A 13872-nucleotide genomic window follows, 5' to 3' on the forward strand; every position below is an offset into this window, starting at 1 on the left:
AGGGAAGAAACAAAGGCAATCTTGCAGCTTCCCCCCCCCCCCACTTTTTGTACTGTGTGTTATTTATTTCTTGAACTGTGTTACTGAGGGATATATGGGGAAATAATAACTTGATATTTTTAAGTTTTTTAAAGTTTAAGTAAATGGGTAATTATTTTGACATGTAAAGTGAATTCTTGCCTGCGCAGTCTATCCAGTTTAAATCAAGGAGTAAATTAAAAATTCACATTAAAGAAAAGTCTTTACACAGTTTAGTAATTGCTTAAAATAATTTTAGCAAACTCTTGAAAGTTGGAGCTTAGAATTAAAGTATATCCTTAGCTATAGTATTGTATTCAGTTGTATTACTATTTTATTTACTAGTACCTTCTAGTAGCAAATTTGTTGGGTTTTTTTTTCCCTCATATCAGCTTTTCTTAGTTGAAGCAGCATCTTGCTGATTAATTTCATACTTGGATCTTAGGTGTATTTCTTTTCAGAAAAAAAAATCAGTGAGAATGTTATTTTAGGTATTTTGTTACCAGTTTGTGCTTCTCTGTGAGAAAATGTTCAGAATTAGGGAACACTTGGAAGGTGTTTTCTACTCTCTCAGGATCTCATTCCTTTCTCTTTAATCTCTCCTGTGCCCATCATACATTCTAACTATTATTGTTTGTGTCTACATCTCATCCCCTACCGAATTATAAGCTCCTTGTGATCTATAATACCTTAACCTAATGTATAGTGCACAATACTGTGCTGCCTAGTTGCCTCTAATTTCTTGAACTGATTGATTTCCTAACTGTAAAATGAGAATAATAATGTCTAATATACCTATCACACAGGTTTGTTGTGAAGTAGACAGTTTACAAAGCTTAAAAGTATTACTGATGTCAGTTAGATTTTTATTTCTAGGTGAATCTATTAATTTTCATTTATGTTCACTTAAACAGTTAAAAGTATAATTTGTCACTAGTAGTTGACAGAACGTGTCCTTAAGTTTTCAGTCTTTTTCTTTGTTTTAAAGTTTACTTAATCTTCCAGGTGCTGGAGGGCTCAGTTTTTGAGTTAGTTGTCAGACAACTGAAGCAACATCAGAATACTAAGGAGGACAAATTTATTGTGTGTTTGAATAAAGTAGTGAAGACCTTCCCTCCTCTTGCTGATAGGTAGGATATTGAGTTATATGATCATTTTCTTGTTTTTGGCCATGGGAAAGTGTTGTTATTCTTCATCCTGTTTGTTAATTATATCAATTTCAAGGTTTATGAATGCTGTGTTCTTTTTGCTGCCAAAATTGCATGGAGTGATGAAAACCTTATGTTTGGAGGTGGTACTTTGTCGTGCAGAAGAAATACATGATCTCTACTTACAGTTGAAAAGTAAGGATTTCACCCAGATCATGAGACATCGGTGAGTAGGGAAGTTGCCATCCATATGCTTTGGCTCATCAGTCAGTGAGTGCATGAAATAGTCACTGAAGTATAAAGTGGAAAAGAGCTCTTTCTGGGAGTCAATTCCAGCTGGTCAGTTTTAGTCTTCTCTCTTCCGCTAACTCATTTATATAGTTACATAGACAAGTCATTTAACCTCTTGGCTCTCATTGTCTTCATCTGCAAAATGAGGAGCTCAGAGAAGGTGATTACCAAGGCCACATCCAGCTCTTAAGAGTCTGTACTTCTGAATATGTTGATCCATAGACAGAAATTGAAGAGTCTTCTTTGAAAGTGTAGAGCAGATGTCTTTGAGTATGTAGAGGAGGTGAAGCTTACGTGCAGCAAACTTATGTCTGTGGCTACTAGTAGATTTATAATGAATGAACAGAAAGGCATGTGGGGGGGGACAAAGAGCTAAGAGTAATTTTGTGGGACAGATACATTTTGATATTTGCCTAGTTAGTTTATAATAGCTGTATTTTAAAATTAGAACAAATTCAATAAATACTGAGTGCATGCTATGTATAAAGCATTGGTATTTGAAAACATTTTCTTTATCATAGAATTCTTCTAGGTATTTAGTTTGATGTTGTAATTCCTTTTTTAAAAAATACTTATTTTGAATTTAAAAAATACTTATTTTGTTATTGTACTTTTCTTTAAACATCTAAAACTACCAGTGATCTCTTCCTCACTCCCAGGCCAATAAAACAAGCCCTTATTAAAAATGATGAAAGAAGTTTAGTTAAGCAAAACAAATCTATACATTGGCCAAGTCTGACAATGAATGCATTATTCTGCACTTATAGCCCACCATCTCTCTGCTGAGAGAAGGGAGGCATGCTTTTCTCTGAAGTTCTATAAGGTCATAGTTGGTCAGTGTTCTTGTAAGTCATTTTCAATTACATTACCCGTAATCTCATACACAGGGGTGCTTAATCCATCCTTTGTGATGAAGAAAGTAAAATAATTGTGATGAAGAAAGTAGAGTAAGGAAGATTATGTAACTAGTGGTTTTGATATTTTTCACTCTAGAGATGATGAAAGACAAAAAATATGTTTGGATATAATTTATACAATGCTAGCAAAACTGAAACCAGCCGAACTACGAGAACTTCTCAATTGTGTTGTAGAGTTCATCTCTCATCCTTCTCCAGTGTGTCGGGAAAAAATGTATAACATCCTGATGTGGATTCATGATAATTACAGGTATGGATTTTTAGCAGAGCTTCATTCCTTTCTTAATAATACCCTGTATTTCAGGGATGATGACATATTTGGCATCTTCAAGGGTGCTGATACTTTATGACATGTTACAAGACTATTATATAAAATTAGATTTTTTTTAAGGCAGTGAAACTGCTCCTAAAACATGTTTTTGTGTAATGACTATGTACAAATTGTAAGCAGTATCTTTAGACTCTATTTTTTGTGAAAGTCTCTTCCCCTAAAACTTTATTCTTATGATGCTATTCCAAGATTTGTCCAGAAGAGGGAGGTATTGTATATGTAGTTTTCTCTTCTAGAGAAAGCTGTACATCTAGATCTGTCTATCGCTATACGTATAGATACATAAATATATATGCAGGCATTGAGGTAGCATGCTACCCATCATTTCTTAGAATGGTCAAAATATATCTCTCCATTTATTGTAGTGGCCTCAGAAGAGCCTTTTAATATATTTTTATTGTCGTCATCTCTGTCCTTGTTCTTCCCTTTCTTGTTACATTATTTCTACCACAACTCCCACTGTCACAGACAGGTGTCAGTGATGGTGATAAAAGATGTTCACAGAGAATAGGGTGATGTCATATTTCTTGACAAAATTATCCTGTTTACTCCTTTTATACATTGCAATATGCCTCATAGAAAGTATGGCTTCTTTGCTATATAGAAATTGATCTTTGTGAATTCTGGAAGTAAATATACTTTGAACTTCTGTGGAACCATAATGTCATCTGTAGGGTTACTCCCTCATCTAATGCAAATTGCAGTTTATGTATGCCTTCTCTTTCTGTGCAATTGTTGCCCATATCTACCCATAAATCTTTCATAAGGTAACCTACTTAACAGGTTGAAGAAAATTTCTTTTAATTTGACTTAAAATAGCACTTATATGGAAAGTGAACTGGCAGTCTTTTGCTTCAGAATAGATTATCAGTCATACTATTTTTAACTAGCTAAGTAGAAGTTAATAATTCTTTTTCTTTTTAATCTTCTAAAGGGACCTAGAAAGCCAAACTGATGAAGAATCCCAGAAAGTATTTAAACTGGCAAAAGAAGTACTGCTTCAAGGACTAATGGATGATAATCTTGAACTTCAGTAGGTGATTCTTCTAGAATATGAAAACTAAGACAGTGAAATTAATTTTAACCGTTGTTTGTGTGTCAATACAATTTATCATAGCTTGAGAAACTTACTTCAAGATAACTGTTTAACAAAATTCTCCCTCTTGCCTTTTTTTCCTAATGTTTAGTTGAATTTAACTCTGTAACATTTTAACTATCTTTTTAAAAATTTTTGTTTTTTGGTCTGGATTTGTGATTTCATTGGCATAGGGAACTTCCCTCATGAAGAAGCTTCTACCAATTACCAATAAGCACTTAGTCTGCAAATTATAATAGTGTTAGAGAGATGATCAAATCATTTTAAAGTTCTTTACATTTTATCTGTCATCTATAGGGGAGGCCACACTGGGCAGAGAATGTAATTTTTTGTGTCGAAGTGAATTAAGATATGAAATTAAAATGTTAATTTATTTCTTCATTAACCTCAGATACAAGTAAAGCTATTACCATTCTCATTTATTCTAAATTAAATATTTGAGACCTTAAAATTTGGAATTAACCATTATTATAATTTGATATTGAAGCAAGATGATAATCAAGCTGATTTCTTAAAAACAAACAAAGGGAAAAAAATCTCATACATTTCTGCCAAGCGTGAATTCAAGGGGCAAGGCATTTGGGTGAAGTGATGGTCATTATCCTACATAATATCAAAAAGCATTATAATTTATATGGAATTCGTTGTGATTTTAACATACATTTTGCTACAGTTTAATTCATCTGGTCTTTTTTAAAAATACTTTTCAGTTGATATCTTTTGTTACGTCACCAAATTTTCTCCTGACATCTGTCCTCTTTCTTCCTCCCAGAGAGTCATCATCTTATATAAAAATATTTTTTAAAGAAAAAGACGGGAGGAAAGTCTGTTATCTATCGAATTAATATATCAAAAAAGTCTGAAGATATGTGAAATGTACTTATACTGTCTGTCAATCTTCCATCTTTGTAAAGGAATGGGAGGGGGATGTTTTCTCTCATCTCTTCTTTGGAACCTTTTTCTTTGTAATTTTGCAACATTCACTTTTGATTATATTGTGGTGGTTCTTTCTGTTTCTATTGTTGTCATTTTATTTATCATTTTCTTTGCTTATTTCATTATTTATCAGATTGTAGAGATCTTTCCATGCTTTGTATTCATCATATTCTTCATTTCTTATAGCAAAGTAATATGCTGTTGCATTTATGTAATGCGGTTTGTTTAGCTATTTTCTAATCGATGAACATTTACTTTGTTCTCAATTCACAAAAAGGACAGCTGTAAATATTTTGGTGTGTATGGGGATTCTCTTCTTATCAGTTTACTTCATTGGAGTATAAAAATAGATGTGGAATATCTGGAGTAAAAGATCTGTAGTCAATTTATTTTCATAATTCCAAATTGCTTTCTAAAATGGTTGTAGTGATTCACAACTTCACCAAGTGTGCCCTGTCTTCCAACATTGACTTTTCTTATCTCTTATTTTGTTTGCTTGTTTGCAGGGTATGAGGTGGAACCTTAGGGCTGTTTTGATCTGGATTTGTCTTAGTAATTTAGAGCCATCTTTCCTATGGTTGTTTATAGCTTGCAATTCTTTTTTTTTATTAATTTATTTTGATTTATCAACAATCACTTTCATATGCTTTTGAGTTTAAAATTTTTCTCTCCCTTCCTCCCCATCACCCTCCCCACGATGGCACAAAATCTGATATCGGCCATACATATACATTCCTATTAAACATATTTTCACATTAGTGATGTTGTGAGTAAAAATTAGAACCAATAAGAGGAACCACCAGAAAGAGAAAACAAAACTCAACAGAAGAGAAAAAAAATAGCAAATAATATGTTTTGATCTGCATTCAAACTCCATAGTTCTTTCTTTGGACGTGGATAGCATTTTCCATCACAAGGCCTTTGGAGATGTCTTAGATCCTTGTATTGCTGGGAAGGGTTAAGTTTATCAATGTTAGTCATCACACAGCATGGCTGTTACTGTGTACAACATTCTCTCGGTTCTGCTCACTTCACTCAGCATCAGACCATACAAGTCTTTCCAGGTTTTTCTGAAGTCTGCTTGCTCATCATGTCTTATAGCACAATAGTATTCCGTTACATTCATATACCACAACTTATTCAGCCATTCTCCAGTTGATGGGCATCCTCTTATAACTTGCAGTTCTTTAGAGAACTGCTTGTTCATGTCATTTGCTAGGCTTTATTTTTAATATTAAAGTCTGGATTTTTAAAAATTATTCTTTGTCTGATATATTGATATGATTTAATCTTTAAACTTCCAGAAAAAATATTTAGTCAGGAAATAAAGGATTGTTCATATTTGCCAGTCTAAAAATCTAAATCTCTTTGATTTCATGTTGTGCAGTGTATTACTTTTAGTGATAGGATGGGGTGTTTTTTCCCCTTTTTTCCCTTATAGATTAATTATTAGAAATTTCTGGAGTCATGAAACCAGGTTACCATCGAACATCCTGGATCGCTTACTGGCCCTGAGGTCCTTATACTCGACTAAAATAGAACTGCACTATTTGAGTTTAGCAACAAATTTTCTACTTGAAATGACCAGCAAGAGCCCGGATTATTCAAGACATATATTTGAACATCCCCTTTCAGAATGTAAATTCCAGGTAAAGTTCTTTTGTATATAGTTACAAATACATGCTATTCAACTTTAAAAAAAAAAACCATTAAATTCCTTTTAGAGCACAAAAGAAAACTACAAAAGAGCAACACATATGTCATGAAATAGTTGTAACTTTGGAGTTTGGAGGTCTTAATTTTTTAATGTTGTGCAAGTTGGATTAAAATCTTTCTCATTATATATAAATTTGTTGTTATGTATATAAAAAGACTAGAAAGATGGAATACTTTTTAAAACAATGAAACTGAATGTGTCAGATGCTTATTTATCTCCTTATATAATTACCAGAAAATAAATCATATTGAGCACATGAATTAAAGTCAGTCATTAGACATTTAAGTGCCTGCTATGTACTAAGGATTAAAAAAACAGTAAAAGACAGTCCTTGTTCTATAGGAGCTCACTAGTGGTGGAGGTAACATTCAAACAGCTATTAACAAACAAGTTACATACAAGATAAATAGGAAATAATTAAGAGAGGGAAGGCGCTAGAATTAAGAAGGCTTAGGAAAGGCTTCCTGTAGAATGCAAGGTTTAAGCTAGGACTTGAAGGAAGCCAGGAAAGCTGAGAGGTAGAGATGAAGAGGGAGGGTTTCTTGGAAATACACTTTTGAATGATCTGATATTAAGTTGACAAGATGGTGTTTTAGGGAGTTGAGTGAAAGTAAATTTGCTATTTGCAATATTGAATTTAAAATAATTTATAATTGATAAAAGGGGAAAACATTACTGCTGTTTAATATCATTTCAAACTTGTTTACATACAGGAATATAGTATTGATTCTGATTGGCGTTATCGAAGTACTGTTCTCACCCCGATGTTTATTGAGACTCAGGCCTCTCAGAATACTACTAGAAATCGATCACAAGATGGTTCCCTTTCGCTTCCCCAGACTAAACAAATAAGAGCTACTCAACAACATTACGAATTTACCCCTACACAAAATACAGGTAAATATCAATTAGATCCCTAATTTTAGATGATTCTTTAGTTTCATTTCTGCAAAGATAAATTATATGTCATCATATTAACTTTAATAGCATAATTTAAAAGAGAAAATATGACTAAAGTAAAATTAATATTTTGGAAATTAATGAAATATTATAAATAGATACAAATTAATTGCTTTTGTTTCACTGCAGATATACACTGGATTTGTCAAATATTTCTCTGTGTTTTCCTTTAGTTAACATAGTTCCAAAAAATGCAATGTCAGATAAAAAACTGATTATGTAAACTTGAAGTTTTTTTTATTAGACTCACAGTTTTCTGTTATAGTGAGTATGAAAACAGATGTGCTTTGTAATTATCTGACAAGTACAGTGTTTCCATTTAATAATACTGGTAATAGTGTTTATATATTATAGAATTTTGGAGGCAGAAAGAAACCTTAGAGATAATAAATCAAATATGTTAAATCTGGAGATGACAAAACTAAAACCCAGGTTTGTTCAAGGTCACAAAGCCAATGAGTCACAGATCCAGGATTACAGTACTGGTCTAATTCCTAGTCTTAATGTTAGATTCACTATATCACACTGCTATGATGATAGTAGTGATACTTAATTTATAAACTATCTTCTATAAGGCTTTTTCTATATTTGGTAATTAGGGTTATTGTACGTCTAAATATTGTCATTTGGGTTATTGTATGTCTGAATCCAAATAATAGCCTTACTATAATGGAGTTATAATTATTTTACAGCTGGAAGAAACTCTTTTAATTGGTTAACTGGAAGCAGCATTGACACATTTGCAGAATATACAAATCCCTCATTGTCTGAATCATTGTCTTCTTCCTTGCTGTTTGTTCATAAGAGAACTGACAAACCTCAGAGGGCAGCCTTGAAATCAGTGGGACCTAATTTTGGGAAAAAAAGATTGGGATTGCCAGGAGATGAAGTAGATAACAAAACCAAAGGTAAAGTAATGCTATACAACTAAAATACAGTGACCGACATAACTTGAAACTCTCTACACTTAAGACCAGTAGTTTGAGTAGTGTAACATAGACATTCATCGTACCTACATTATTTTTGCACATACATTTATTTCTATGTTAAGACTTATGCATTTAACATCTTTTTTTTTTAAAGCAAATTAAATGCAGGCTAAACTTCTTTCTCCTTTCATTTGTAGAAGGAAGAGTGTGAGGAGAAAGTTCTTATAATCTCTTCCCTACTACCATTTTTCTCCTACTTTGAAATAGCAGCCATACTATAGAGACTATAAGTAGAATATGCTTGTTCTTTTCAAGGTGGATAGAAAGTTAAATGAGCTCATGGACATTAGTTTTGGGGAAAGCTTATCTTGATATTTTCTCCCTTCATCTAAGTTGACTGCCTCTCACTGCTTTTCTTCTCTTTGTCCTTAGTATCTCTTCTGAAAATTATTAAAAGTACTTTCAGACTTAAGGCTGCACAAGTAGTCCTGGGGCTATGATATCTGCCTGATTGTTGCACTGATCAAAAGTAGCCAACTTGCAAGGAACTATTTACTGTCAGTACCGCTCACTTTTTAGTTACTGACAGCCCTTCTTCCTGTCATTATTCTTTCCCTTCTCCCATGAAACCTTATTTAAAGGAAGTCTTTTACTCTAAATATCAGAGATTGCCAAAGGAAAAGTATTAGGAGATTGAGAGTTTTAAACATTGCTGCTGCTTACTGTGTAAGTTCATAAAGAGATTGGAGGTGACCGTCTCAAAGATTAATAAAGGTAATGACATCAGTGATGGGCCAAGACCCAGATTCTTTCAGTGTGGAAAATGTCAGCTATTGAGATATGGTGTTATTAGGAGGAATTGTGTGAGTAAAGATGGGGTAGCTTCCTTGTTTCTTTAAAACGTTTCCCTGAAGTAAGTTTAGTTCATTGATTTTTTTTTCAGAAGTTTATTGGTAATGATGTATAAATAAAATGAATGTTTTAATAATTTGTGTCATTTCTACTAAGTAACTTTAAACTGCCCCATCTAAGCTTAGACTTTTTTCATATGTGTCATCTTCCCTAAATATTTTAGAGAATTTAGTTCTTATAAAAGGTGCTGAAATTCTTATGGAATTATTTAAATAATTTAAGGGAAATTAAGACTTTAAAATATGTATAAAATTTAAACACCAATTGGGTCCTCTGCTATTATTTGATGTTAATAATAACTTTTTCTTCCTGTGGCTTTAGGTATTGGTGAACGGGCAGAAATCCTAAGATTGCGGAGGCGATTTTTAAAGGATCAAGAGAAGCTTAGTTTGATTTATGCCAGAAAAGGTGTTGCGGAACAGAAGAGGGAAAAGGTTTGTATCTTTAAAGAATTTGGTTAAAAATATTGATGCCAGAGGACTGGCAAGGAAATCTATTTTCATGTCTTAACAGAGAATTATTATGGACAAGGCGTGCATGATGTGCATATACTATCAGACATGGTTGAGATACAGATACGTCAGCTGGTTTATTTTGCTTACCAGTTCCTTTTTGTTTTAAGATGTCCCAGTTGAAATTAAGGTAAACTGAGGCAGCAAAGTTCTGAGCATGTTCAATTTGATTTGCTCAAAGGGAAAGTTCTGTCAATGTGGAAGGGTTATGGGGATGTAAGAATAATGTAAGAAAAGCATCAATAAAATACAAAGGATTTTTTTTTTTTAATTAAATCTATTTTAACTTTTAGTTTCCAGATGGTCCATTTTACAGATCTGATCACTGTTTTCAGATGCTGATTTCCCCAACGTAGTTCACTGTTTTGTTTTTGTTTTTGTTATTTGGTTTTTTTTTTTTGGTGAGGTGATTGAGATCAAGTGACTTGCCCAGGGGCACACAGCTAGTGAATATCGTGTGTCAGAGGCTGGATTTGAACTCAAGTCTTCCTGACCCCAAGGATGGTGCTCTATTCACTGTCTCACCCCACTGCCCCCCACGCTGTTTTTCAGTTAAAATAAAAGAAGCCTAGTAATTGTTATAAAGTTGATTGAATGTTATAGAATGAAAAATAAACCTTTTCAAAATTTGGAAGCAACAGAAATAATTGAACTTGCTTTTTTACTCATACCTCCATTTTGTGGAATGTAAACACATATATCTTTAAACCACATTAAAGAAAATATGAAATAAGAATATAGTGATATTCTTGAGTTCTGAGTATCATTCAGATTTGTTTTAGTGTTGCCAAATCCAAATATGTGGACTGGTTAAATGATACTTTTCTTCAATTTCAGTGTTTCTTACCCAAATTAAAGACCACAGTAATTTCTCAACCAAAACTTGACTTTGTCTTCCTTACCACAGTCTATCTTTAACAGTGAATACTGAAATAGCTTCACAATAAACATTGCCTTTTTTTCATCTTGACATGTAGTGATTGTAATTTCTTTTGAATTCCAGATGTAGGCTGATTCTACTGGCATTTATTCTACTTTTCAGTGTCATAATGGTGTGGAAGTAACTTTTGGTAAAAGTAGAGAAATAGATTAATGGAACAAAGTAGAGGTACTGTTCTTGATCTGGGCAGATGTACACAGAAGATTAGTGTTTGACAAACCTAGAGTAAACAAAAACTAGAGCAACTCAGTTCATCAGATATTTAGCGCGTATGATGTCTATTGCTGTGCTTGGTGCTAATGACATAGAGACAAAGTGAAATTATATATTTCTTGAAGAATATAACATTTAAGCATTAATGCCAAGTTATCTTACAAAGTAATTTGAGAGGTAAAGATGGAGTAATATATTTATCTGAAGGAGAGAAAATAGCTAAGTAAGAAACTATTTTAGGATAAGATAAATGTGCTTGATTGTATTAAAATAAAAATTTTATGTACTACAGAAATATAATTAAAATGTAAAAGGGAAATCATATATGACATGCAGCAGATAAAGCTTAACATCCAAAATATATGTACATATATGAAGTTGCTAAAGATTTAAAAAGATAACTCTTGGTTCACAATAGATGAATGGCAAAGGATTTGCACAAGAAATTTTCAAAAGAGGAAAGAAAAATCTTTGAAATTGGGGGAACAAATTTTCACCTAATAGATGCAAATTAAAATAACTTTGAGTCACCACTTTATATTCATCGAATTAGAAAACAAACAAACAAAAAAACCCAACCAATAGTCAGTGCTGGTGAGGTTGTGGAGAAACAGATGAATTCATTTATTTTTGGTGAAATTGGAAACTTGTAGGCTCCTTTTAGCTAATAATCTTACAGTATGCACTTTAAAATAACAAAATAGTGACATCTTTAATTTATTACTCTTTAGATCCATTAATTCTTTTGTGAATATGCCCTGAAAGTGTTAACAAAAAAAAAAAAAAACCAAGGTTTTCATAGGTTATTTTTTATTACAAGCAAACTACATGTATAAATTGCAGAGGAATCATTAAATTGGTACATACTTGTAATGAAATACTATAATGCAATTAAGACTGAGAAGTATTAAAAATATGTTTTTTAAAAATCCATAACCCGGGCGGCTAAGTGGTGCAATGGATAGTGCACCGGCCCTGGAGTCTGGAGGACCCGAGTTCAAATCCAGCCTCAGACACTTGACACTTACTAGCTGTGTGACCTTGGGCAAGTCACTTAACCCCATTGCCTAGCCCCCCCCCCCCCCCAAATCCATAGCCTTGGTTTCTTAAAGAGGTCATAAGCTTTGGTCAGCCCTACAAAACTAGAAAGGATTTCTGTATTGCAGACAAATATTCTGTTTGGGAGCACATCATTTAAGCCTTCTGTTCAGGTGCCATAAATGAAATCACAGATGCTTTTTGAAGTACAGAAGCATACAGAGGCAAAGACTAAAAACTTTCCTTTGAATCTTCATATCTTCAGTTGCTTTATAAGACTATTTTTATCTTTGCCTGCATTAACACTTTGTTTTGTAACAGAAGGGTTTTTTTTTAACTGTTTCATCAATTAATTTTGTTTTCTTGAATTTTTTTTCTTTTTTGGGGGTCTTAATTATGCAGGAGATAAAAAATGAGTTGAAAATGAAGCACGATGCTCAGGTTACTTTGTATAGAAGTTATCGTCAAGGAGATTTGCCTGACATTCAGATTGAATACAGCAGTTTAATCAATCCTCTGCAAGCTGTGGCCCAGGTCAGCGCTACCTTAACTTCATATTATTCACTATCTATAAATAATATCAAGTGTGTTTTGCATGTGTTTAGTTCTTTGTAAATAAATATTTAGAAGAAATTATTTTAGAGATTACAGAAAACTGGACAGGAAAGTTTTGTAATTTGTATTTTGAGTGCTAAGAATCAGGATATTTTTCTCAAGTTTACAAATGGTTCAAAAATTTGCATCTGTTATATTTTTTTGAATTCATTGGTTTATTGAGCATTGTTTCAGTAGTATCAGAATGTTACATATACAGGTCTGACTATTTCTTTCCTTTCTGTTACCATTAGATCATAGGACTACAGATATGGATCTGAAAAGTACCTTGGAGATCATAGTCCAATCAGTTCATTTTACAAATGAAGGAAATGAGGCTCAGAAATGTAAAATGACTTGCCAAGGTCACACAGATAGTACCAGAGCTTGAACTTGGTTCTTGTGTCTCTAAGTTTAGCGTTCTTTCCACTCCACCATGCTAACTCCCTTGTCATCTTTCTCTAGTACCTCCCTTAACACAGAACTAAATAAAATTAGGTTAGGCCATTAATTTACAGAAACAAAGAACCCTAGAATTGGAAGAGACCTCAGGCCATCTTTTACCTGAAGAAGAATCACTATTTCTAGAAACCTAGTGCAAGAAGAAACCTCTTCTGTTTGTAAGGCAGCCCGAGCTGCCTTTGGCCAGTCTCTTTGTTAATAGGATCTTCCTTGGTATCAAGTCTAGATTTACTTTTTTGTAACTTAGGTTAACTGTTTCTAGTTTTACCCTCTGGGACCAAGCAGACCGACTAATCCCTACTCTGACAGTACTTGAAGACAACCGACAGTTGTCATTTCCTTCCTGTATCTCTTCACTCCAGTCAATAAAGATATATCAGAAACCTCCTGTGCCCTAGACACTGGATTTGGTGTTGGGGAGGCAAGTGCAGAGTTTACATTCTAATGGGGAGACAAGTACTTATGTGTGTACATATGTGTATGTATTTGCACATGTAGGTGTATATGTAATGGTCACAGAGCTAATACGTATTAGAGGTGGGCAGGTCTTCCAGACCCAGTTTGCATCACTCAGTCCTCTGTGTATCTTGATGATTTCTGGATACTCCCCAATTTATCCAGGCCCCTCACTAAAATGCCTTGCTCAGAACTGAAACAGATACTGCAGAGCTAGTCTGACAAAAGAATAGATCAGAACTTCCCTTCCCTCCCCCTGAACACTGTCTTTCCATGCAGCCTGAGATGGCATCCGTTTTTTTGGCTGCCATCTCACCATATTGATTCATGTTGAGCTTTCAGGAGATTAAAATTCCCACAATCTTTTTCACAGAAACTATTGTTTCAGCGCATCTGTTTTGT

At 33.4% G+C, this 13872-nt stretch overlaps 1 protein-coding gene across 4 annotated transcripts in view; it reads left to right on the plus strand.

Moving 5' to 3' along the window:
- The window catches only part of LOC114031680 (DNA-dependent protein kinase catalytic subunit-like), a 167918-nt gene that overhangs the window by 101030 nt on the left and 53016 nt on the right, over positions 1 to 13872 (plus strand). For all 4 annotated transcript variants that reach the window (XM_027846827.1, XM_027846829.1, XM_027846830.1 and 1 more), the window contains 9 exons: positions 1024 to 1148; positions 1243 to 1392; positions 2451 to 2624; positions 3640 to 3738; positions 6179 to 6386; positions 7168 to 7351; positions 8107 to 8322; positions 9577 to 9689; positions 12361 to 12492. In XM_027846827.1, coding sequence (XP_027702628.1) covers positions 1024 to 1148; positions 1243 to 1392; positions 2451 to 2624; positions 3640 to 3738; positions 6179 to 6386; positions 7168 to 7351; positions 8107 to 8322; positions 9577 to 9689; positions 12361 to 12492 — 1401 coding nt within the window. The remainder of the gene's footprint in view (positions 1 to 1023; positions 1149 to 1242; positions 1393 to 2450; positions 2625 to 3639; positions 3739 to 6178; positions 6387 to 7167; positions 7352 to 8106; positions 8323 to 9576; positions 9690 to 12360; positions 12493 to 13872) is intronic.

Source organism: Vombatus ursinus, unplaced genomic scaffold (genome assembly GCF_900497805.2).
Source record: "Vombatus ursinus unplaced genomic scaffold, bare-nosed wombat genome assembly UNPS02015255.1, whole genome shotgun sequence".
Lineage (NCBI taxonomy): Eukaryota > Metazoa > Chordata > Mammalia > Diprotodontia > Vombatidae > Vombatus > Vombatus ursinus.